This window comes from Passer montanus, unplaced genomic scaffold, assembly GCF_014805655.1.
Source record: "Passer montanus isolate IOZ18808 unplaced genomic scaffold, ASM1480565v1 scaffold5, whole genome shotgun sequence".
Classification (NCBI taxonomy): Eukaryota; Metazoa; Chordata; class Aves; order Passeriformes; family Passeridae; genus Passer; species Passer montanus.
In genome coordinates, this window is record NW_024369929.1 from 1,738,162 (window position 1) to 1,764,593 (window position 26,432).

General features: G+C 39.1%; 1 protein-coding gene across 7 annotated transcripts in view; it reads right to left on the reverse strand.

Annotated features, from left to right (window-relative positions):
• Positions 1–1,200: 1,200 nt before the first annotated feature.
• The window catches only part of TLN2 (talin 2), a 142,018-nt gene continuing 116,786 nt past the window's right edge, over positions 1,201–26,432 (reverse strand). For all 7 annotated transcript variants that reach the window (XM_039722844.1, XM_039722845.1, XM_039722846.1 and 4 more), the window contains 11 exons: positions 25,748–25,873; positions 25,340–25,456; positions 24,009–24,194; positions 20,163–20,270; positions 18,095–18,200; positions 16,350–16,474; positions 9,569–9,694; positions 7,776–7,838; positions 7,500–7,682; positions 5,232–5,357; positions 1,201–4,288 (listed from right to left, as the gene is read on the reverse strand). In XM_039722844.1, the coding sequence (XP_039578778.1) occupies positions 4,160–4,288; positions 5,232–5,357; positions 7,500–7,682; positions 7,776–7,838; positions 9,569–9,694; positions 16,350–16,474; positions 18,095–18,200; positions 20,163–20,270; positions 24,009–24,194; positions 25,340–25,456; positions 25,748–25,873 (1,395 nt within the window). In that variant the 3' untranslated portion in view covers positions 1,201–4,159. The remainder of the gene's footprint in view (positions 4,289–5,231; positions 5,358–7,499; positions 7,683–7,775; positions 7,839–9,568; positions 9,695–16,349; positions 16,475–18,094; positions 18,201–20,162; positions 20,271–24,008; positions 24,195–25,339; positions 25,457–25,747; positions 25,874–26,432) is intronic.

Below are 26,432 nucleotides of genomic sequence, written 5' to 3' on the forward strand. Positions count from 1 at the left end.
ATACTGACAGATCATAAAGTAAGCACTCCTAATTTTCTCTGTGCAGCAGAACTTGAAATGGAACATTCTTCTCTGTCACCTGGGAATTTTAACCTCTTGCAGGCAACTTCAGCCTTATTTTGCTTAAGGAGCAAAATATTCCTTTGCATGACCACCAGTGCAACACAAGTCACAAATAGCTGAAAGGGGAAGCAAAAAGAAAAAAAAAAAAAAAAGAAAAAGAAAAAAAAAATCAAGGGGCTTATTTTTGGTGAAGACCAAACAAAAATATATTACCTATTTATTTTTATGGCCAGATAAATACTATACAAAATGGTGTGGTAGCATGACCACAAACTTCATTGTGCCACTCTTGGGGTTAAAACTTTAAAAGGAAAGGAAGACATTAAAGTGAGAGCTCAAACCCCTAGAAACTTCAGCATAAAATTTCAAAACTATCTTGAACAGAAGGTTCTTCCACTGCAACAAAGTGCTAATTTGAGAAAAAAAACCCCAGGGATTTGTACTGCTTTTTTATTTTTTAACATGTTTTTTTAAAAAGTGACAAAATGGCACTTATTTATAGCTCAGTAAATGAGTGCAGTTTGTAACAGAGTTGTGACTCGTGTGACTAAACAGTTTTTGCATTTGGCATCATAAACTGTGCCACAGAAATGTGTTCTTCCATTAACATGACCAACCACAATGTATTTAATGTAATTAACATGAATATGGAAAAGCAGCTTTCAGAAATCATGACAATTATGGGTGATAATGCTCTTTGTTAACCATGATGCAATTACATAAGGAGAAAACTTACAGTGTAAGCTACCTGCCCCTAAACCAAGCCCACTCCTAAAGAGGAAAAAACCCCAAACCCAAGAGGTTACAAAATATGTAGGGATGATAAATGCCATACTCCTGGGCTGAATATCTTATCAGTTTGATAAGACTGATGAAAAACAGAAATGCACTCATGATCTCAACATATATAGGTTGAGGAGGTTTCTAGATTGTACTCCTCCCTTCATTAGCAATTAAGTAATGAACATGCAGAAAATCAAAGGGAAAGGGACATATGAAAAAAGTCTGAATTCAATTTTTGTTTCAGAACTTTTCTAACTTTTGAGGCTTCTGAAGTATAAAAATTTAGACAAATGATGAAATATTCAATTTTGAACAATTGGGGAAATGACATTACACTATTTGTACACAAAGAACTTTGAGGCATTTTGTTTTTAATTTGCATACAATTCTCAGAGTGAATTCCACATGAAGAAGGGTGAGATACAACAGAGCTCATTCATCATTTCACAAGTTAACAGAACAAAGTAAACATCTGTCCTTCTTATTAATTAGCATCTACCCCTTATTCCAACTTGTCACTTCCTGCTGCAAGTTCCCATGCCAAAGAAATGGATGGACAAGTTCCAAACCCACAGATGTTCACATGTGAACTCCAGCAAAACTGCAAATTATAACAGCAAGGAATAAGTTGAAAGACTTTGGATGACCTTATATGCTCTTAATGGTTCACAAATGAAGACCCAAAATTCTGAGTAAAAAAATACTTCAGTTGTCCAGCTCAGCTATTCACCTGACTGTGGTTCCTCTATGGAGCATCCAGCTATGGAAAAAATACTTTCTGTCATGTAAGAGGGGGCACTAAATCAGAAACAGAGAAGTCTCAAAACAGCTGTGCTAAAATGGACTTCCCAAACACTTCTCTCTGGAGCACAATTTGAACATGCTCTTACCTTCTACATACTGATAAAGTTTTCTAGCTATATAATTTCCATACATAGCTGCATTTGACAAGGTCTTTTTGGCTTTTATCAAACTGGCAAATACCTCCTGACCCTAGTATATTACATCAGTATTATCCCTACAATAAAATAGTGGCATGGTGTTAAATCATCTTTCTTCATGCTTTAATGAGATCAAATAACAGTTAAAGGTAGGTTGAAAGGGAAGTAGTAGCAAATCTGCCTTGCAGATCTTTCTGAAAGAGATCAGAAAGTGAAGCTATCCAGGTAAGAAAAGGAAAGGCATAAGCTGTAAAGGAGTTGAACCTACCAACAGGAGCAGAAAATCCCCGTCACTTGAGCAGTCTTTATTTAGGTCTCACAGCAATAAATACCAGTTTAGCCTTCTGCCCAAAGACTTACAGGAAGCCTTTTTCTTGGTGGAGGATTCCAGACTGTGACACTGTTCACACCGAGTTGAACAAAAACCCAAACTATGTTGAAGTAGCAAATGAAAGAACTCAGAATTGCACATCTCTGATAGTACAGGGTTTGCATTTGCACACAAGCCTACATATCACAGCACATCTGTCAATGCCAGTGATTCCATTTGAGATACACCATATTTTTTCTCATGATTGTGGATTTTCCAGCAACTCTACTGAATCTGAAATATGTCAGTATCAGAGAAGAGACAATAAAAACCTTTTTACACTTCAATATTTATTAATTCTTCAGCAGATTTTTGCTATATATTTAGTACTAGTGTAACAAAATTCCTGATAATTCTGTCTCATGCAGGTAACTTAAAAGAGGAGTTAGCACTATCTAAACTGATGAACCTACCATTAGGGGGTTACTGGGGAGTCTACAAGACAGGTATTTTCTGCAGCAAGGACAACTAGGTGGGTATGCACAGAACACAAGTCAGGCTCAGCTGAACGTACCTGGCTGGATGTAAGGACAGCACAGCCTTCAGAAGGACTGCAGGGGCAACATCCTCTGACCTAAACAGACTTGTCATTATTGTTAGGAGGGCTTGAGTTGGAGACATGTTGGCAACTACTGTTAGGAGAGACGGTGTTCCTGTAGTTATTCAAATAGTTTAGCTTTTGCTACTTAAAGTTGCTGTGATTTGTGTTCTTTTTTTGACACAGTAAAATATGTTACTCTGCCCAAATTGCTATTGTTTAGGTCACAATAGAGATACTGAGAGCATACTGTACCTTTCTGCACAAAGATTGCTGAGAGACTGCTGCTATTCCTTCTCTGCAATTCCTTGGTGAATACTTTTTCATCAATAGCAACTATGAAAACAAACTCTCTAGAGTCCAAATTTTTAAAAAATATATTACAGGAAAAACTGTAAATCTACTTGTAAATCACTTATTCTTTTCTCCTACAATTCCCACAGGTTTCAAAACATAATAATTATAAATGCAATTATTAAAATAATAACAAGAGTTGTGATAGTCTTTTGTTGTACTGGGCATTTCCCTTTTTAACTGAGATACATTCTAACAGAAATACCACAGTACGAACCAGATAATTTCAATTAAAAAACAAAATGCAAACTATTCAGTCCAATGTTAGAGCATGTGTATGTGTGTATAATACTGTAAAAGTAGTCACACATTAGAGGTATATAATTGAAACAGCATTTTCTTTCATGAACCTGCTATTATTGAGGCAGTGACAAGGTTTCCATTTCTTTGTTTTTTGAGCTCTTTAAAGAATGGCTATTGCCACATTATGTAAACCTAAATACTGTACAAGCAGAAGCTTGTTGGTATCAGGTAAGGAATAATACTAGTAGTGCAAACAGCTGCAGAGAATTCCTCCAGTTTTGGGGTGAACCAGCTATATAACACTGAAAGAGGATAGGCTTCTTCTTCAAACCCACACTCGTGCGTGTTTCTCCACTCTGCTATACATCCTTCTCCATCTTGGTCTTCTTTTTACAAGGGTACTTGGGGGACAACCACCAGCTCATGTGATATTTATCATATGAAAGATTTCTTGACTCTTTTTTCTAATATTATCAATATTTTAGAACAAGTCAAAGAATGATAAATACCTCAAGCATCAGGAAAGTGACAATAATACTGACTTAGTATCTTCAGTAAAAAGTGAAACATTCTCTCCTGAGATATAAATCAAGGGAGGAACAGGAATGATGAACCTAACACTGTACCATTATTTGATCATCATGCACCTCAGCTGAGCAGGTGGGAAAGAACAAGTGTTTATTGCCCTCTGCTCATCCAAAGCTATGACAGGCAGTTTATTTAGCTAAGTGCTTGGCATATCAGTATGCTGTCAGAGCAGTTCTCAATGTGCTGTCCCCCTTTAGCTTATTTCTTTAAAAGAAAAAAAAAGAAAAACAAAAGAAAAAAAAAGAATAAAAAGGAAGAAAAATCTCAGCAGGTTAACAGTTAACCCTCATCTTCTCTCAGCTCTGTGGGTAGAAATTTGTATTGCTGTTGGCGGATCTGAGCCAGTTTTTTCCTTGCCTCTTCCAGCTCTCTCTCCTTCTTCAGCATTTCTTCTTGGGCTGCAATAATCTAGAAAACAGAAGCAGCAAGGAATACTGTCTGAAAAATAGTATTTCTTTCTCTATGACACCACAGTCACAGCTGGCCCATTGAGCATTCTCCAGAGAAGCACCTAATTTCAATGACTTCATCAGGAATTGCTCAAATATTTCCAGATGCCAGGACTAGCCATCAAGAAAAGTATTTCACTTCCACTTGAAAAAAAAGAAAAAAAAAGAATCTACCACTACAGTTTTACCATGCATCCATGATGAATTTTACAGCTCTGCATTCTCCCAGCATTCAGCAGGGTGGGGTTTAGGACATGTAGAATAAGCACCATATCTTAACAGAATGTCTGAGTGACAGTAAAATTGAACATTCCTTACTGCAGGTATGCACAGTATTTTCCTGCATCTCAGAGTGCCAAAGAAAAAATGAACAGCAGTACAGACATGCAGAAATAATCAAGTCCAGTATCTTTAGCAAGTACAGTATATGATGTACCTCACTCATTATAAGGAACCTAGAAGTTGGTACCTCAGAGCCTTGAAATCTACTTTTAAATTTTTTTTCACTAATTACTATGGTCACAGTAATAAAACATCATTGGTTTTTATCTCTCATTCTCTATTTCTTTGCTTAAATAAGCAAAATTATTGTTTCATTAAGATTTGGGAACATTTGAAGTACATAAGAGAATTCTGAAAAGATCCATTCATTTAATCAGAACAAAACTAAAAGCAATTGGACAATGGTAACTGCTATTGCAGCAAATGCTCAGTGGAGAAGTGCAGCTGCCACACAGGACATCACTGTGCCCTTATGTCAGGGGTTCCATGATAATGAGGCATCAAGTAATTGATCACAGATTTCTCAATAGATTTGTCCAGCCTGCAATGCTGGACATTGTAACACTCCTCATTTCTGTGATGGCTTTTCCCTGTTTTGTTTCTGGAGTGATTGTACCAACCTGAGCGATGCCACCCACAAACTTGGTTTTGACCACAACATCATCATCCTCTGCTTTTCCAAATGCTGCTTTTTGGGCTGCCCTGACGAGATTGTCTGATGCACGCTTGACAGCATTTCCTGCAGCCTTGAGAAAAAGAAGAAATTTAGTAATAAGGAAAATGCATTACTAGTATGGATTTGTCTGAACATCAAAACAAACATCTTTGCTTGGCTGTACAGGAAAGGTATGGGGTTTTTTCCCCAGTCAAAAGCAAATTAATCTTTGAGAATCACTGGTACAGAGAGAACAAAATTCCTTTGTTTAAGAAGTTGAAAGTTGGAGAAGTCACAAATGAGTTTTTTTCCCTATAGTTTGAAATAAAGCAGTGGATGAAGTTACAAGTTATATTATGCTGATGAGACTTTTTTTTTGAGAAAGAAGAACAGAAACTAAAAACTACTGTATAAAGATCTTATAAAACAAGTATTTAAATTAATAGACTTCAATCAGGGCAAGTTAGCAACTTCCATAGCCATGGTTATCTCACATTTAAACTTATTTCCTAAAAATTCTCAGATTTCTAAAGAGGAACATGTGTAATACATCTTTTGTTGTCTGAACTGGATACTGCCAGCAGCCCAGAACAGCCTGCTCCCACATGCTGGGGACACACTGGCACTGGGAAGGGAAGCCACAGCTTCCAGCCTTCCATCCCTCCTAGGAAGGAGCAGCTCTGAGCCTGTCCCCCTGCCTTTCCCTGGCCCTATCCCATATTTCCAGCTACATCTCACTTTCAAATCTTCCTCACTGAAATGACCCAAGGATAAATTATTTGAAATTTGCTCTGCTCAGTCTGGAGCTCATCCAGAAAGAATGGAAACATTTCCAATTGCTTCATTAAGTTTTGGAAGATTCTGTAACAGTGCTTTCCAAATTTACATTCATGGGAAATGCAGTTCACATTGGGGTATGAAGGAAAAAACCAAGACACTCCAAGTCCTGAATCCAGTCTATTGATTAAAGCTATGTAAAACATTTTCTGCTGGGGGCAAAGCCAGCTGAAAAGTCTCAGTAGTTTTGGCATGTCCACCAGTAAAAATATTTAGTAGACATCAACTGACTGTTTTTGCTATGATAAAGGACATGATTTCCAAGTCCAAACTGCTCTTCCTTTCATTATTCATTCTGGGACTGAAATGAAGCTTGGTAAAATGGCAAAGTTCAATTTCAGTCCATGCTTGGGCTTGTTTCCTTTTCACATTCCCTTCTAATTTCTCACATTTGACGTCTATTTAATAATATTTGCCCACAATAACAGAGAACCCCAAATTTCCTGTCAGAGCTGAGAATAGTCTCTAATACTTGAATTTTTCCTGTTTCTGTTATTTGTTCTGCATTTAAAATTCCTTTGGACCCATCTTGGCACACAGATATTACAGAACAAATTGCACTGTTCCAGTTACTGCCACCTTCCCCACACCTTTGGCAACGTCAATCTGCAAGGATTCACTACAAAGCACCAAAACCATCTCAGCCCTGTAACTGCCCTATGACATACCACTGTTTTCTGTGGAAACAAATACATTTTTCACATTTTCATATATTTTTTTCCTCTTAAACATTTAAACTATTTTTCTACTTTGAAAAAAAATATGACATCAGTTCCTCATGCTCAGAGAGATACTTAGTCAGATGTATTTCTGTTGAATTTGATTCTGCCTAGCCATACCTGAACTGTTGCACTGAGTGTCCATTAGTAGCAGCTGTGCAAGTACAAGAAAAAGGGGAATTTTCACCGTTCACCAAAGGTGGTATAAAAAAAGGCAGCTGAAATAGTTGTATGTATGTTCCAGGCTGAGCCTGCAGGGCATGATGTCAGAGAAGGCTGTAGTCATTTTAAAAATTACCATCCTCAAACAAAACTTCTAGAGACTTTAGATTTTACCCATCAAAATACACTGTTAATTCAGCAGCAGTTGAGAGAAGCTCAACATGAAATGGATGTGTAACATAAAAGGAAACCAATTTTATGTAAAGAAGCTCATTCAGACTTCAGTTGAGATGTTGCATTAGATTGTCCTCTTATTTTTGTGTAACAATGATTCTCCATTTTAGAAATGCTCTATCTACAGCTGCTGTCTCTTGACTCCTAGAAACAAAGGAAGTCTGACCACAATCCAGGCTAGCGCTTAGAGAAATACTTTGTTGAACACATACATAATCTTGGAGTGCTGAAACTGTTTCCATAGCACTACCATGGGTTCTCAGTAATTAAAACACAGGTACCTGTAGCCTCCTCATGGCTTCAGAGTCATGATCAGCCTTCACTTTGCAAGCCACAAGCAACTGTGCTGTAGAAGCTGCTACTTGTTTGGCAGATGAGATGAGTTTCTCCTCACTGGCATGGCCTTGAACCGAGGCATTTGCTGCTTCACAGAGATTGCTGGTTGCAGCTGCCACCATTCGGGCCTAGAAGGCAGAAAAAAAAGTCACTGTGTGCTCACACAGGACATTATTTCTTCAGAGAACGTGCCAGTTTTCTCAAGAGAAGTAGTTACTCACAGCAGAAATAAGTCCCTGAGACCACTGTCCATCATCAGCTGCATTTGCAGGGATTGCTCCAACCTGAAAAAACAGTTCAGAGATGGCTTACAAGAAAACAGAAAATACAATTGCTTTGTCTCAGAATTAGACAACCAGTAATCCATGAAAAAGGGAAACACCTGTACTTGTGACTGTGCCCAGCACATTCAAGAGCAGAAAATCCAACTGGAAGTCAGTTGTCACAGTAACTGTGCTTCCAGCACACATCTGCCTGCTCAGGAAGTGTCCAACTTACTACACTGCTTCAGCTGACCCATTCTTGGAACACACAGAAGTAATTACCAGAATAACCAGTAATTAGCAGACTACTGGTGGTTGAAGCCACAGCTGAAGCAACCTCTGAAGCAGCAGTTCCTTAAGCACCAGGTTTTAAAATTACTTACTTCTCTCTCCATAATACGTTTGAATTAACATTATTTTTTCATCTCTTCTGATCTGAGCACTGTGGGAAGGTACAGATCAGAAAGTGTCACAGGAAAGCCCCCTAAGTGCCTTCATGCCTAATAATGGCACTTTAGGAGAGCCCCCACTTTTCTGCATGGCTTTTCTACTGAAGTGTTCATGGCATGAGCAGTACCAGCAGCAATTTGGAGACAGTTTTCTTCCCATATTAGAAGAAAGCAATTAAACTCTAGAGTTGGTTGCCAGACCCACACCCCAGCTGCATGGGTCTGGGTGGTTTTTGAAGAGAAGCTGAAAGATGTGAAATGTAAACATGGTCCAAAAACTTGTGGTTTAAAAGAAATGGAAACAGGCATTTAAGCATAATGAGAATTCCAGGGAATTAAATCAAATCACTAAGTGCAGCATCAACATAAACAGAAGATAGGTTCTCTCATAACTATCATGACACTTATGTAACTAAAGAAAAAAAAAAATCAGTTACACAAAAAAACCCCACTAGGTCCCTAAAGTATTTAGGTTTAGAGTTTTTCTTGCCTCATCATCCCCTGCACAGATATTTTTGAGCAGACCACAGACGAAGTGCTTGTTGGTCCTGTTAGAAACAAATAGAAACAAAAGCAGAAGCTTTCCAGGACCCAGGCTGAAGCAGCCTGATTGTGGGATCCATGATAGAGCCTGCTCTGAGTTAAGAATCAGGTGAAGATGGAAATCATAGTTATACAACAATGGTCCTATAAAAAATTGTTCTCAAAGACAACATACCTGGTTGATGTTTAGATTTTATCTTTCAGAGTATACTGACTGTGAAGAATAGTGATGGATGTGAAATCATTTACAGAATCTCAGTTCTGATTACACCAAGAGGATGCCATGTGTTGTAAACACTCCTTGCATTGATTCTAACAATAACTACAGGCATGGCCACTGACATGTCCTGAACTTACATTGAATCACAAGACATGAGGGCACAATTACTGAGGCCTTTTGCTGTTCTGGTCCAGAGCAGTGTTGTACATGGTGACATTTGGGTTTGGATCCTCAAACTGTTGTGTGGGACTATACATTACCAGCTTGAATCACAGCTCTTCATGAAGTGAAAAACCCTCACAGCTGAATAATTTGAAGAGCCAAGCACTTGATTACACTTGTGAGGTTTAAATAAATGTAACTGTGGGACTTTTTAAACAGGTCTGGGCCACGTATTGTGATAAGCAGTTAACAATTTAAATTTTCATTAGTCATTCCCAAGCTCCTTTCCTACTGTTTTTAACAGAACCTTTAGAACACTAGATTCAGTTTTGATGCTTTCCCCCACTACAGTTGTTACATGTTACATGTTAACCCACCTTTCCCTGAGCCACCAGTTCCCTCTGGGCTGCTGAAGCTGACTTCACAAGGGCACTGGTAGCAGCTGCAATGGATTTAGCTGCTTCCAGGATCTGTTCTTCAAAATCCAGAGTCTCATCTGCTTGCTATAACCAAGAAAAAACAGTGTTACACATTCACCTGAAAGCAATCACACTTTCAAGACTGAGGACACATATATAAAGACAAGAAGATTCTGGAACACATCAGTAAAGTCAGTAAAACCTATAACATCATTTTCTGCAAGGAGCTTTGTGTGGACTAAAGCTGGGAGTCAAGTCATTAGCTTGCCCTTATGCCTGCTCACACTGAAACAGAGCATCACACAAGATACTTAAACAAAGCCATCAGCTTTCTAATGCATTACCTCCACTAGAGCTACTCTAAACTACATTCAGAAAAGTGCAGGTCTGAAAAGAAATTGTTTTTCCTAGCAAGGTATCTCTGTAGTGCCATAATAGTGGCTTCCAAAAATGCTAAACTAGGGAAAGCATTTTCTAAATATTTAAAGACTTAAGGCATTGAAAAAGAACAATGATAAATATGTGTTGTCTCATTCACCTGCAGTAAGGAATGTAAAGTAGATACCAAGTAAGAGCACAGATTTAACAGCTTTCAGTAAGAGCTGTCATTGCACAGAAAGCAGCTTTGTGCAGCAGTGCAGTTCAGTGAACTTGGAGATGGGAAGTTCCAAAGGTCTGTCTGGAACACTTCAGTCATCCAAGTATGTCTTTCAACATGCATGTGTAAAACTTCCTAATGAGGTTTCTTATTACTTAAAATGCAAATTTATTGTTCTATAAAAACTTTCCTGACCTTCAAATAATTTAAACAAATATTGAAAACATTTGCCCATCTAAGCATGCATACTTGCCTTTGAACAGTTAACAAAATAGATAGAGATGAACAGTTATTGTTATTTTAAACAGAACCAGGCCTGGGCCTTGTATTCCAATAGTTTTTTATATAAAATAATCCAACAGAATGTATTTTGTTTGTGATCCAGTCACAAGCCTACTGGAATCCAACGCTATATGACAAGTAGGGCTAGTGACTACAGTACCAGGACATCATATTTTGTGAGAGAAAAGGCTTTTGAAATACAGGTTTATTCTAACCACAAGCACAATATTCTTGTGTCACACAACTAACTTTAGAAACATCATCCAGGTGGGCTATGTCAGAACATCCTATTTTGTGAAAGAAAAGGCTTTTGAAATACAGGTTTCTTCTAACTACAGCACAACATTCTCGTGTCACAAAACTAACTTTAGAAACATCATCCAGGTGGGCTATGAGTTAAAAAATTGGGCAATCATTTGCAAGTCTAAGCACACCCATCTAAATTCAAGTCTGGTTTAGTTCTCCTGTTACTGCAGTTTGATGAAGTAGTCAATTATAAAATAATAAAGGATAATGATAAGTAATTACAAACTGACCCATCAAGCAGCACTTAGTCCTACAGAACTTCACATAACTAAAAGTCCAGGAGATGATACAATAGCATCCACAGACACCAGAAAAACTGAATCATCTGAAAATCAAAACCGATGTGTAAAGATGTTTGGCACTTTAATGTTTTGGTTTTTTTTTTTGGAAAAGCCACCTAATCCATAGAAAAATATTTGTCTTGCCTTGCTATTGGGCTGTTCCCATCAACTAAAGTATATATCTTTGTAATAAAAGAAATTGCTTTGGAAAGTGAGCAAGTCATGTTCCACATAAAATTTTGGCAGTGCTTGCAATGCCACATCAGGACCATTATTATACCAAAGTACAATCACATGGCCCTCTGCAGGCCTCAAGTCTTATTTATGAAACTCTTATTTCAGTCATGACATTGCCAGAGTGATCAAATGTAATCCAGTAGAGTCTCTATCAGAATTATTGTCCTTATTAAAACAGATACATTATTGACCTTGATTTGACTAAAGACAAAGAGAAATATCAACAAAAATACCACTGACTTACAGTCAGTTTAGCAGACTGTTATTGCACTTTTACTTTTGTCCAAGACTTCTTGCTATCAAGTACTTAAATTCTCATTTCCAACATAAAATATATTATGTGCATTACTCTTTATATGTCAGCACTGTCAGGAATTCAAACTTAAATGAGTAAGAACTTCAATATCTGCTTATTTATTACAAAGGAGGTGTCAGTCTTTGTTGATGTTTAATAAAATGCTCATGGCCATAGTGTGATCTACTGGACAGCTGTGTATGTGCCCAAATAGAATTCAATTTGTGAAAAAACAGCCACCAAAAAGATGCTGAACAAAAACAGTTGTAAGTCAGTTCAGGGTAGTGAGTAGACTAAACATTGCACACAATTCCCTAGCAAAAATTACTGCTTTTTAAAGAGAATGCCAAGAAATGAAAGCTTGCATTATCAGAGTGCCATTGTACAATGGCTGGGTTAACTTCCACTCTGAAGCAGCAGGTGAAGCTCAACAGCAACACAGCTAAACCTTAGTATCTCATCTAGTAACAGATTTTTTTCTCCCCTGTTTACCAAGTCACTTTCTTTCCAATTATACTGAAATCCAGGGCTTGGGAGATCAAGCCATAGGTCAAGTTTCTCAAACTTCCAAGTCTTGCATTTTCTGACATCTCACAACTTCTTTTACTTCTGGGAAAAAACCTCTTGACAGTTGATCCCTGCTGCGAAGAATTTATTTTTGTTGCAGCCTTACATAGCACTGAAACTGTTGAATGCCTGTAGGCTTTTCATCTTTTCTAACAAATCCTTCTTTTCCAGTCCTCTGTGGTTTTCTCTTCACCATTCTCAGGTGTGACACACATCTAAGGGCTGGATACTCAGTGGGGGAGGCACAATGCTCAGTCAGCACTCTGGCTGTGTTACTGCCAAAGCTCTACCAAGAGCATTCCTTAGCAATAAGGACAGGAAGCAGCACAAGGCTGAGCACAGCAAAATGCCCTACAAGAAAAGTAAATATTCCACCATTCCCATTGTTAAAAGACTGTGTCTCCTGGACTGTACTAAGTTCACACTTGTAAACATCACCCTCACAATGTGTCAGTTCACAGTCTTCATGAATAAAGCTGAGAGCAATGATGGTAGAAAATATCACATTGTGAGATTTTAGATCAAGTTTCTTTAGAAAACCAGATCTATGACAAAAGTGATTAGCTTCTCCTTCCTCAAGCAGCCCCCATGAAGATCAGCATCTCATTTTCCTCAAGCCTGAACTAATATGCTGTTATTAACCATGTACAGCTATAAATGGATTAGGAAATCAAGTCACCAGAACAGACAAACATTAGGCTCACTACAAAGTCTTTGGAATGGAATAGCCTTAAAATGTTGATTATGCCATCGAAAGCAAAAAGATATGGTTTTGTAGGGTATTTTAACCATGTTTCTACAGCATTCCATTATTAGAGGTATCATAAATAAAGTCAGGGTTAATACGAAAACAAATGAGCCACCAGTCTCATTGCAAAACAGTAGCAACAATTACAAAAGACAAACCATTTTATTTTCAAGCACCTCTAATCTACTTTCTAATGAGCAAACTAATATGAGTAAGTTACTGCACTGAGCCATGGAAAGCACAATAACCATTTCAGTGAAAGTCAGTTCTTGGCACAGCTGCTGCTCACTGTCACAAAGAGCCCTACACAACTTAGAAGTCTCTCCAAGAGCAACTCCACTGATACAGGAGCACTCCATGTATGTATTTTATCCAGATTAGATTAGGAGTCTACAGGAAATCTTCTAAACCTGCTTGTGAGTGACTGTACTCCTTCACATTGCCTTCCACTATGTTAAACCCCCGGAGACAGGGCAGGACACTGTAGGAATATGTTTGATATATAGTTGGATTAAATAACAACCTAATATATCAAACATATCACACAGAGTCCTGCAGAAAAAGGCATCCAGATTTGATTCATCTTGGGTTACAAAAACAAAGGACCAACTGCTGAAAGCTACCAGCAGGGAACTCTTAGTGACTACAAGACACCCGTGTCTGGAGGCAGAGGCCTGCACAGAAGCATGAAGAGAGAACAGGGTAGGGACAGCAATGCTCTCTCCTGTTATACCTCAGTGTTTTTTGCTCAGTAATACCATGAAGATTTTACTAGATGAAATAGTTTTCAGAAAATTACTAGTTTTGGGGGTTGTTATTTTACAGGAAGTAGCATATTTGCATACAGAAGGAATGTGTGTCTGCATTGCAATACAATTGACTGTCCAAATGGAAAACAGAAAAAATAAGAGTCCACATTCAGGAAAAATGATTGTACTTAAAGGAAACATGACAGCCAACTCCTGCATAATAAACCATAAAGATCTCATTGCTTCTCAGATCATTTCCCACCTCGAACACTACAAGGAGAATACTGAACAGGTTTTGTGTTACAGACAGTAGTAACACCAGCTGCTCATGAGAATGCTCAAAGTTCTTCCAAGATACGAGCTCAGAAGACATACAGATATTTACAGGGTATCTGTGGGGCTGTGGACTAGTGGACTAAGCATTTTGGGAGCACATTCACCTGCCGCCAAACAACCAGGATTTAAAGCAAACAAAATAAGCATTGTACAATAAAGCACAGGCAGCAGTTAGCAGGACTGTGTCTCAATAGAAATTGTTCTCTGGGATAAGATGGTTCCCAGTTGCAGAAAATGAAGATGGCTCATGCTATTTGTGTCAGTTTAAGACATCAAGGGGAGTATGATAGGTACAAAAATAATGAAGAGGAAACAAGGAAAAGAAGAAATAAAAAAACCCCAGAAGTTAAAAAAAATTAAGATGGTGGAACAAATGAGAAAAAAACCCTGTTTTCAGCTTTTGGGGTTTTTTTAGAGGTAAAAGACAAACTGGAACACAAATATCAAAATTTCAAGCTTAAATCAAATCACTCCCATTTCTTGCACCAATAAAAAAACATTATCAAAAAACAGAGTATCAGCCACCAACTAGTAATGATGAAGATGATGGATTTCCTGCAGGTAGACATTGTAAAATTACCAAATGAGGACTGCTCTACAAGTTCCCTTGATGATGATTACTGCTAACCAAAGCAGGATATTGTCTAGATAGTCTGTTCCATTGTAGAAAATAACTCCTATTCCTGCATTTCATAGACTGAGCACAAGACAAAGCAACCCTTACCTAGTCTAATATTCCAACTACAGCACTCTGTGTTGTCAAAGATGGGCATTAGAAAGCCAGAGCCTGTTCACCACAGGAAATCCTACTCTGGCAGGATACAAGCGACAAGTCTGCAGCAGAAAAAGTGCTATTTGAGCTACTCTGTGATCTTCCTAGGAGCTTTTGATGTGGATTATAATCCCTATTATGAAAGAGATTAAATATCTGACAAGGATGCAAAGGCTGCTGAAATCCCAAATCAAACAAACAGCTGGATATGAATTTCAATTTCAGAAAATGACAAACCAACTAATAAGTCACAAGCAGACTGGATACCCAAATTAACATGTTAAATGATGAGCAGGTGTGAGAACTGTATTCACTGGGGAATTACAATGACCCTGGAGGGGCTTGGATGCTGGAAGGAAACTGCTCCATGGTTACCAGGCAACACACATGTGCTATTGTGCAGTGACTGTATAGAAAAGGTGATGGAGGACTTTTCCACTCCTCAGACTCAGCCTGTGGAATCTCATTAAAAAGGACCATTTTTCTTTATAAACAAAATGGATGTACTTGTTAAAAAATGCAGACAAAGAGAATTTTTTTTTCATGAGCTAATTTATTCCTATCCCTAAACAGGGAGTGGGGGGTGGGAGGTCCTCAAAGGCTGAAGCTTCCAAGAACTATTTCATCTGATGCTCCTAAATAACAAAATACTACCCTGCACCAATACAATCATCCAACACTGAATGAATGGTCTTGAGGCTCTGCTTTTTAGAAAGACTTCTCATTAGCTTTACTTGGAAAACAGATTTGCACCTACAAAGCAGCATAAAGAGGAAAATAGATACATAGTCCTTTCCTGACATCAATTACACAGCCCAAACATGTTTTTCATTTTAAAGAGATGTAACATAATAATTTCTACTAAAACCTGCCTGTTAACACCAGGCCAAAGGTAGCAATTCTCTGGGATCCACCAATTTCATATATTCCCTCTGCACTGCATGTGAAAATAGTTGGCTTAATTTTATAATATCTGCAGAGACACATCTGAAATGCCTGGCAACATGCAACACTACTTGATATCAAAATGAACTGTAATTTAATTTCCTTTAGGAAAATGACAGAGAAATGATCATACAATGTATCTGTCTATACTGAAACAGCTCCTCTCTAAGCATGGCATAAAATGCTGGTCTTAGTCTTAGAAAATCCTGCAGGTCATTTGCATTATCTTGATCCCAACTGTGTTACTGAAGCTTTCTTCCACTATACTACAGAAATTCAGATGTGAACAAAGGGTCTTCAAAAGAAAGCAAGAAGGACTACACAGCAGTAAAATATGTTTGGAAACAGAAAGGTAAATAATCAACAGTAATGATGCCATAACTTTTACAAGCATTTCTTACATTTGGCTCCTCTTCCTTTGCTTGCTTATGGCTGGTGCTTGACTCACTCTCTGAAAAGCACCTTTTTACCCTCTACCCTCAGGGGTAAGTGCCATCCAGTTTAGCATTTTGTGGCACTGAGACTCATGCAAGGTTTGATTGCTTACACCATTAATGTGGCCAGTAGCAAAGTGCATCCCGTGCCTTGTTAACCTCAAACAAACAATGGGGATGGACACTCACCTTGGGCTTGGCTCTTGGTTTCAGCTGCTCTAACTTCTTTGCTGCAGCCTCAATTGATGCTGCAGCCCCTAATAGCTCTGTCTCTGCAATGACTGTTGGGTCTTCTGGATCCACCCACTCTGTCCCTGAAATTAATGGAGATGGAGACAATAACTTCAGTGTCACTGTGAGCTGCCACTCAAACAGGGGGAATTGCCATCACCCCTCAAGTGTCCAATACAGAATGTACACCAGAGAAAGCTGATTTTAGTGCCATAATGGCATGAAACCAGTGGTTTATGTCACAGAGAAAACTGTAAAGTGGAGAGGAAAGAATTATTTAGTAGGATTATTCTTTCATGAAAGTAACTTAATAATTGTGTAAGCAAAGAAGCTTCAAAAAGGGATACTGTCCATACTGGGAACCAAACCAGCTGTCACTCAACTTGTGTTTATCAGAGGTCCTACTCAGATGGTTTCTAACTTGACCAAGCCATGGGGAACATTGAGAAGTCTGACACAGTGGTAGAGAGAACAGGCTACAGGCAACAGAGTCACCCCCAGCACACTCTGCAGTCACCCCTGCACTGACCTGGCAGTCTGGTCACTGCCAGTGCCTGGGGATGAAGGCAGCACTGACTGAAGGAAGCACACTTTGGGCTAAAAGTGTGTGTCTAACAGTGATGTACAAAAGGCCAAAACAGTTTCTCTATCAGATCTGAGGGGTAACTTTTTTTTGCTGCTGACTTATTGGTGTTTCTCAAAGAAATTTTGTAGATCCACAAAATGAACACTTGAGATTTTTCGAAGTTGTCAGTGCATTATTATTTTTGATCTCCTAACACCATTCTCTGAATTACAAGATTCAGAAAGCAGCCATATTCTGAATTAAGGGAAACAATGAAACAGCCAGAAGAAATTCATAACCTTCAAGGGCATGGTCTAAATATAATTTCTCAGCTCAAATGCTGTACAGGATGAAGATGCTCTATATTAAATCCTAACACTGGCTGATAAACAGGATTAAAAAAAAAAAGAAGGCAGCAAGTATAAATGCAGTCAACCCCAAATTTGTAAAATGTAGTAGTTCCTCCTCAAAAAAAGGCATTTCACAAAGTTTAAAACATTTACATGTTGAATTTGTTAGGAGACAACTTTATTGTTTACCTATAAATGAAAATGAGGAAAGAAAATTGTGACTGGCTAAAACACATTTTACTTCCCACAAAAGAAAGCCTCAAAAGTGAATAAAGACATCCTCTACAGGCAGCAAGTGAAAAAAAATAAATAATAAGTGGGTTTTGATTTTAGTGAGTATAACTTAAAATGCAGAAATCACCAGAAATTAATAAATGTGTCCAAAGATGAGAATGATATAGAGATTTTTTAAAAGCACTTAGGGAATAGAAGAAGTCTAATATTGGCTTGCCTTGTTAGCAAATGGAACCAGAAATTTTGAAATACAAGAGACTGCAGGAAAAGCTGAAGAATTCAATAAAGCTACTTGAACAGGGAAATGCATAATGTAGATCACTGCTCTATGAAAAAGAGTAGCTCTATTAAGAGATAAGGAGAGGAGGAGGAAAGAAAAAATGTATTCCCATATTTGAAAATTGCTTATAGTTCAGATTCATTTCCTAGGATCATGTAGTGATAACAGCAGGAAACAACTGAGGAGACCCTGCAGTATATATGACACAGAATATCAGGTCATTATTTCTGGAGCAATGAGCACACCACACTGGTAGTCTGGCTTCCCAACTCACCCTTCATTGCTTCTGCTGATTGGATAAGCTCTGTGACAGCACTTGCAACCCGCTTGGAGAAAGAGGCCAGCTGATGCTTTAGCTCTGGAGTTGCTTTTTGAAGAATCTAGAGAAAGAGAACGCACATTATTAAGGATTTCAGGATGCTGGAAGATTCCCAAGGCACTCTAGTGAAAAATTTATTTTGTACAGCAATTGTGTGAGAGCCCAGTGAGAGACCTGTAACTGTCAGTGAGGCACTAGGAGCAAAGGCTGACACTACAGTGGTGGGTGCACATCAGGAAAGTGGCACTGCCTTGCACAGCTCCAGACTTCCCCTCAGCTCAGCATGGACCAACACTGACCAGGATGGAGCATATGGGGGTGCAGGAAGTCAGGTCAGTCTTGAATCTCACTAGTACAGCTTACAAGGAGTTTACCAAGATGTGCAGGCCATTCAACTGGAATTAGCATGTTCCTGGCCCTACCCTAGCTAGCTGATTAGTGGAATAGTCCCTTGAGCAAACCAGTCACTTTGTGCCACTTGCCCAATGCAACCTCTACACAAGTTAATACACTGGCTTGAGAAATTTTACATGCTGCATCTGACACCTCTTGCACCTAACATGTATAATTTTCAAAGAAATCTGGCAGCTGAATGTGCTGAGGCACCCATGCAAGCATGCCCAGCCTGACCACTGAGGGTATAACTGAACTTACAGCTGTATCACAGGGTGCCAGATGGACCAATTAGATTCCTAATCCTACATGATCTGCATTTCTGGAGGTTATAAATTAATGAGATTGCAGACCTAGGGGTTCTAAACCACCAGAGGCAGCCAACACTGGGGAAGGGGCAGAGGGTGGTACGAGAGGGCAGAACTTGCTCGTGGCTTCAGGGCACTGAATGTTAAAAGGCTTAAAATAGAAAAGGCCTGTTACTTCAATAAAATGGAACATGCCTTTCTTACCTTAAGCCTCTTGACTTGGCAGAGACAGAAATAAAATGAGCAAAAATTGATTCAAGTGTTTGGTCTGTTCTGGAGCTTAGTTTGAAACACATCGTGCTAGCATTCTAGGGGTCAAATCTGAAAAATTCCCCACAGTCCTCTAACCTAAAAATGGATCAGACATCGAATGCTAAATCACTTACTGCAATACAGCTCTAAGAATTCCACTAGCAAGTTCCAATTTTTTTGAACTATTTTACCTGATAGTGGCAAGAACAACTGTGTCTGGACTTCTACTTTATCTATAAATTTCAGCAAGTTGATGCAAATAATTACACATGCTCTGTTCTCAGCAGAAAAACTGATTTGGGTTTGCTAATCTGCAGTTATGGCTGCAAATTTCAGTTTCAGAGACTTTAATATGTCAGCTGAGAGCCACCTAAGGGAAATTGCTGATCCATGAAGCTGATTGCTTATTTAAGTCTTCTCCAGAAACTTCAGTATCTCATAAATGTTAGTTCAAACACATATTATTTCTTCCTACAAAAGTAATGGCAACAGAAGAACAAATATTATGGGATAACCAATATATTATGGGATAATTATGTATGGTCAAGCAAAGCCCACTGACAGCAGGATTCATGAGTTTGGATTTGAGTGTACAAGTTTTATGCAGAGCTTTGGGGGTGCCATGTCTGATGTGTTGGAGAGTTCTTTGTGAGGCAGTGCAGGCTGGGGATTTTGGGATGGCTTGGAGTAGGTGTGGCTGTGAAAGTGCCTCCATAAAGATTGTGTAACCTCTTCAGTCTGGGGGACAGGCCTGTGCCTAATATGTCTAGTGTTTCTTGTGGGCTTAAAAGAATGCTGAAATGTCTTATTTTAATTCCTTTGTCAGGGACCTTTTTTAGGTTCAGATCCATATTGCCTCCACTCTGATCCAGAATGCAGCTCCATTTAAGTACTCCAGTATTCCTTCTGTCTCACAGCTGGAGCTGAAGTACTGAGTTTCCTTTAGCTTTCTCTGACAAAAAACTTCATAACCTTGTGACAAACTGATAAAAATGTGTCACTAGAGAAAGAGGGCAGAGAGATGACTCTCCTTGAAGCAACCCAGAATATGCATGCAGATGACTCCTTACCAGGAGAACGTGCTCCAGGAGCTCCAGGTACCCCAGGGTACATTCTGTCCCGAAGCGCAGGGCTCTCTCCCGAACTTCCTCACTCACATCTGGGTGATAGGATGCTTGCTGAGGAGGCAAAACAACATTAGCATCCAAAATGGCTCCCACAAGAGAAGAGCAGCACAGAGATGGAGGAAAGAGAAGGGAGGAGAATTTTTTATAGTGTGCAAATGACATTTGGGCTTAAGGGCCGGCTGTTTCTATTGTAAGCAAATGGTGCTGGAAGAGCAGCAGAGCTGCAGTTCTGTAAAGGCTCATTAATGGTGTTAGCCTGACAGAGATTTAACACAGCAATAGCAGTGCTGGAGCTGTTTAAATACAGAGAGAAGCTGCAGCACAGTCAGGTCATTGCAAGGATTTCCACCAAGTGTAATGTCTGGAATCTGATATAAGCCCAACTAATTAAACCATTTTATTTTTAATAAAAATGAAACCTGCAGCCTCTTGAAGCCTTGTACTTTCTACAATAAACTTCTAGGGAACTTTTTTATTGAGCAGAAGTACCACTTGCTGCCAAGTGGAAGTTGCCAAAAGCATAGCATTTCCTCTCACAGAACAGTTCCTTCCATCCCTGCGCCTCTTATCTCCCGTTGAGATGGGGATTATCTCACGGCTCACTTATTTTCGGCCCTTCCTGCAACCCGAAAATCCCGAGCCAGGGCGGGCGCTGGTCTCCGGGCTCCCTCTGCAGGGGAGCTCGGGATGAGCAGAGCAGGAGCCACCTCCCCTCATCCGCCAACACCCTGCCTGAGGGGCATGGAGATGGGGAACAGGACTCATTTTCCTCATCTTCAGCATACTTCAAACTGTGCTAAAGCCCAAAAAGTTCAGAACAGTTATGTTTGGTTTTTTTAATTTTCAAACAGGGCAAAGGGTCCCTGAGTGTTTCTTATGTATATATTGTAAAGCATCCCAAAACCTCTCTTCTGCACTTAAATATTACTGTAACACAGGGAATTAGAGCAAGCATCTGTAGGAGGGAAATAGAAAGTTCCTTCTGTGTTTTGCATATGTAGCCAAGCCTGGTATCAGAGTATTTTGGGATTATTTTTAAGGTTCAGTATAAATTCTGTGTACTTCACAGCAGCCTAAAGAAGTGACAGAAGTTGTTTTAGTAAATAGTTTCTGTCACCCAGAACCATCTGAACACACATCTCACTACACCATGGCGAGTCATAACAGAAATGTCTTCTCCTCCAGCCCTGGGCAGGTCTGCCCAAACATCTCAAACTGAAACATGTCTGAAGAACCAGAACACACATTTGTTTCCTCATGCTGAGGCTTCCACCACTATGAGCCCTCCTTTTCTCTGCACATGCTTTGCCAGCAGTTGGGCAGCCAGCAGTACCTGCCTCTGGTACAATTCCAACCCCATCAGCAGCCCTGGTGCCCCTTGGGGAGGGAGGTGTGTGTGAGGGGCTGCTGGCAGCTCCCCCAGGGCCACCTCTTCCCTGGCTGAACCACAGCTGGGCTGTGTCTGCTCCCATACCACCAGTGCTGAGAAAAGGTGAGAAGTTGTTTCCCTCAATCTACTGCCTATGGAATGAGCTAAGTGACTGCTCACTTCCATTGCTTCCTAAGGGTTTGAGAGGCATTTCATATCTGCTTCCTTTCCAACAGCACTCACTACAAACAGTGGTACTGTGCACAGGTTAATTATGGCATTATTTTATACAAACACGTAATAAAAAAAATTGTTAGCTTAGGGCCTGATCTAATGTTCAATAAATGTAATTACAGCATTTCCACTGACTTTAATGAGAGTTGTCTCAGTACATCCCACAATAAGCATGCTTATTGTCTTTTGAAATGGCATCTGCTCATAACAACTGAATTAGTAATGAGCACTGTAAATTCATCTACAGCAGACCAAGCACAGGCATCTACACAACTGTTAATTCAAACTCCTTATACTGCCTGCCTTAGGCAAGAGGCAATTAAATAGAACTTGCATTCAAATTCCTGACACTGGGGATGTCAGAGCTTTGTTCTATGTTCTGTTCAATTCTACCACAGATCATAGACATGCACTTTTGTTTTGGCCCAAAGAACATAAAAATCTGATAATCTATCGGTGCTATTTCTACAGAGTAGCTTAATATCACTATGAAACCCCTCCAGTGTTTGTCAGATATCACAAAACCTAAGTCCCATTGCATCACACATCTTTTTCAGCATAGTAGGGCGAAGACTGCTGGTTCCTATCCCCAAAATTCAAGGAATGTGTCTTATCATGGAAATGCCACATCCAGTAATTAATTTGTAGAATTAATGGCATAAGATTTTAAGACTCAGAGCAAAATTTGTAGAAACAAGATTTTCTAAATCAAGTCTGGTTAAAACTCTGAATTTAAAATCTTTGTTAAATGATACAGCTATTTTCTCATACATTTTAGATAATGCATAAAATTAGTGTTCTTGAAGACTTTTATCCTTGTTTGTCCAATAAATGCTCTTGGTCTTAAGAAAGGCCTTGGCACTGTATCATTACAGCAAATAAAATGATACCCAGCCCTGTTCCTTCTGTTGACTCCTTTCTTTGTGAAAGAATTCCCTGGGAGGTCACAAAGGCTTTTGCAGCATCCCAGACCTTCACTGTTCTATTTAGAGGAAGTTTCATCCTGTCAGCCACTTACACTGCACAAACCACTCAAAATCATTAAATTAACTGGGAGCAAATGTAAACATAAAAACATGAAAAAGCAATGTTCATAAATAGATGTTTGAAGGTATGTACTGGGCTGTGCATGCATGGAAGAGTTTTATAACATTACTAAAACCAGAGGATTCTGTTCTTGAGACTTTGCTGTCTGTTTGGAAAGACAAATCAAAATCTGAAGCATGCAAAGTGGTCAAGAATTGATAGACACTGAAAAACCTGCTACAAAATTAAGTCAATATAAAAAGTTTAATTCATGGTTTTGAATAAAGGCAGTTCTAAATAGAACTTGCACTTTTGAAAGAGGATCATTTTAAAAACAAACATAACCCTTCTGTTTGGGCAGTATTAGGCTAAAAATCAGTCTGGGACTGATGTAGGCAGTTAGGATTTGACCAGATACTGAAAATCAGACACCACACAGAGAGCATCATTATTTTACTGTCACCTTCCATACATGGAAAGGCAAAAGTTACTGATTTACAGGCAAAGGCAGCTTACTACTACAGTCACTACTGAAAATCAAATGGAATGAGACCTTCATAATCCCATTTCTTAACCATTTATGCCTAGATTTTTTAATCATCAGAAAAAGGCCAAATGGCTTAACAGTCATTTATGCAGCATACAATGTAGAAAATAGAGCTACACTATTTTTTTAAGGCTACAGCTATTTTTCTAAAAAAAAAAATTGCAATAAAAATTGCACACATTTTTGAAAAGCACAAAAGAAATTGAGCAAACCAACAGATTTAGTCAGGGGGAAGAAAACTGCTAAAGATAGATCAGAGTGATTTCTTTCACCAATCCTTTCACTGTTCTAGGAATATAGAAATTATATTTGTAACCACAGGAATATTGGTATATTCTACTACTTGCACAAATCGTTTGTCTTCTGACTGGAAACCAGGGAATTTCAGCTCAAATAAAATTCCTCATTTTCACAAAAAGAAAACTGAATATTAGTGCTGGGTTTTAGGTTTGGTTTTTTTTTTTGCATGGTACAAAAAAATCCTGAGAGAGGTTCCCTTACAATTTTCTTAACTTTCTCATATGAAAAGCAGAAAACTGAAAATATATAATGTTCTATGGATTTGGAAGCAGGCAAACACAAAATAATCCTAGGCAAGGAAGGGAATCTTTACCTTACAAGCTGTTAGCATGTCAGCTACTGCTTTGCGGCTCAGATTTGCTGTAGCAATCACATCCTCCTGCCTGCACGAGTTCCCAGCTGCAACAGCTTTGGCAGTTGCCATGGTGATTCCTTTCGTCATCCGGATTGATTCTTCAGGTGATGATGTCTTCTCTGGAACCTCGCTGGACTGAAACACCTAAAAGTGAAAGCAGAAGGAAACTCTGATACCAGTCAAGTCAAAGCAGAACAACCATGAGAAAGAGACAGCGAATGGAAGCAGCCTTTGAGCAGCAGGAAATTAGAAACATATTTGGAGTACTTGGCTATCATTCCTGCTTGTCATGGGCCTGGATCTGATAAGGCTGCTCACCTACAGACACCAGAGAGGAACAATAAGCTGAGGGAAGGAGACAATAAAAAAGGTTAACCCATTCATCTCATCTGCATTTAACTATCCACAAGACAGTTACAGGCAGCTTTTCAGAGCCTTACCACATGAAAAGAATTACTGTTCCTTTCATTATATTCTTTTCTCACGCTGACTGCTGTTTAGACTGGTCTGCTCACATGAGGAGATCCTTCCCCTGCAGAGGCTGGACCCTACCAAGTGCTTGTTGATGGCACAGAGCAATAGAGACTGAGAACATCACCACTAAAATATTCAAATGTGTCTTAAAAAAGCAGAGGTGGAGCGTTGTCTCTGAGGCTATATTTAGTCTCCCTTAGAAACCTGAAGACAGAATTTTGCAGGGTGAATAACGTGAAAGTAGTTCAAATTACCTGACAATACACAAATTCTGGAATACAGGAACTGTGGGAAGACATGGGTAACAAGAGCTGCACAACCTTACTTTGATCACATATTTTCCTTTCCCGAGCTTTAGTCTGTTTTTGCTTCCTTTCTTTTAATGTACAACCTCTATTTGCTTGCCCTTCGTCATTCACAATTATACTAGTAAGAAGAATAGTTAAGGGTTTTTCTTTACTAGTATATGTCTTAAGAGGAAGGGAAATAATTGTCATGGTATAATACCTAATTTGAGAGACAATTCCACACTGTCATTAATTCCTGCTTACACAGGATATCAATAGCAGGCCACCTACCACAGGTAGGATCATTCCATAATAAAGGAAAAATAGAAGAGTTTAAACTGCAGACACAGTATGAGAGTGATGTTGAGGAGAATCTACCAAAGCCAGGATCAAAAAAAAGTGAACAGCATCAGATCACAAAACAGTATCTGTACTGAAAGCTTAAGGTCTAAAGAAAAAGGAAGCAGTTGCTCCCAGCTTCTACGAGGACACACTTGCAAAACCCACAAGGACAATTTAGTTCTGTACCGTGAGCTCCTGTTTGATGTACTCAATGGTGGCCTCAAGGGCTCTTGTCCCTCGAGTAGCTTCATCTTCTACTGCTTTAACAGTCTTCAAGAGGGACGTGACATTTGTTACCATCACCTGAAGAAGAGAGAAGCGAAGACAATACCGTGTGAATCCTTCCTCCTGTTTCAGGGTATGAAGCAGGGCAAGCTGGGAAGCATTGTTACTTCTAATAGGACCTAAGAGACTTCATGAATTCTACTTGTTATAGGACTAAATATCAACTCTTGTATTGGCCATGATACCATGATAATTAAACAAATAAAGGAGTTTTCAGGCAATTAGAAATTGCTGAAGTCAAAATTCCACATGTTTATCACATGTGATTGCACAGACACTTGCAAATAAAATTTCAGACTATGGTTTTACCTTGGCAGCACCTTTCAGCTGGTACATGGATGGATCATCTGCTGGTTTGCTGGCAGCACCTTTGGTAGCACCAATGAGATCAGAAAGGGCCTTTGCAACATCCTTGATGGCATTGATTAGAACAACCTATGGAATGAGAAACAGCCATAAGGCTCAGTCAATAAAGCATGAGGGTGTGATTTTCAGAGCACAGCTAAAAAGAATCTATGTCTTTTTCAAACATCTGCTTGCTTGCCTCCATTTTACTGAGATCCAAACAAGAAACTGAAGAAATATTATGGATAATCCACATGAAAAGGTTGTAGTGTTAATTGAAAAACAAGACACATATGGCTGGAAAATGGCAAGAGTTTGTCAGCCTACACAAATAATACACAGCATAGTCCAGACATAAGCTGGATAAAGCAGCTTTAAAGACCTGCAAGCTCTTCAGAACAAAAATGGGATGAGCCAGAGTTCCATTCACAAGTTAATACAAAGAAGCCAAATACTTTGCCAGAAGCATCCCAGCTGGAAGACAGCAGTGAAGTAAAAGCAGAAGGATTACACAAAGGCCTGACTAGTTCCAATCAATGCTTGAGCCTTTTGACTGTATTCTAAACAAGTGATATCTGAGTAAACCCAGAAAAGTCCCAGAGGAGAAGAACCATATTGTGTTTCTTAAAAGCATTAAGTCACACAAAGT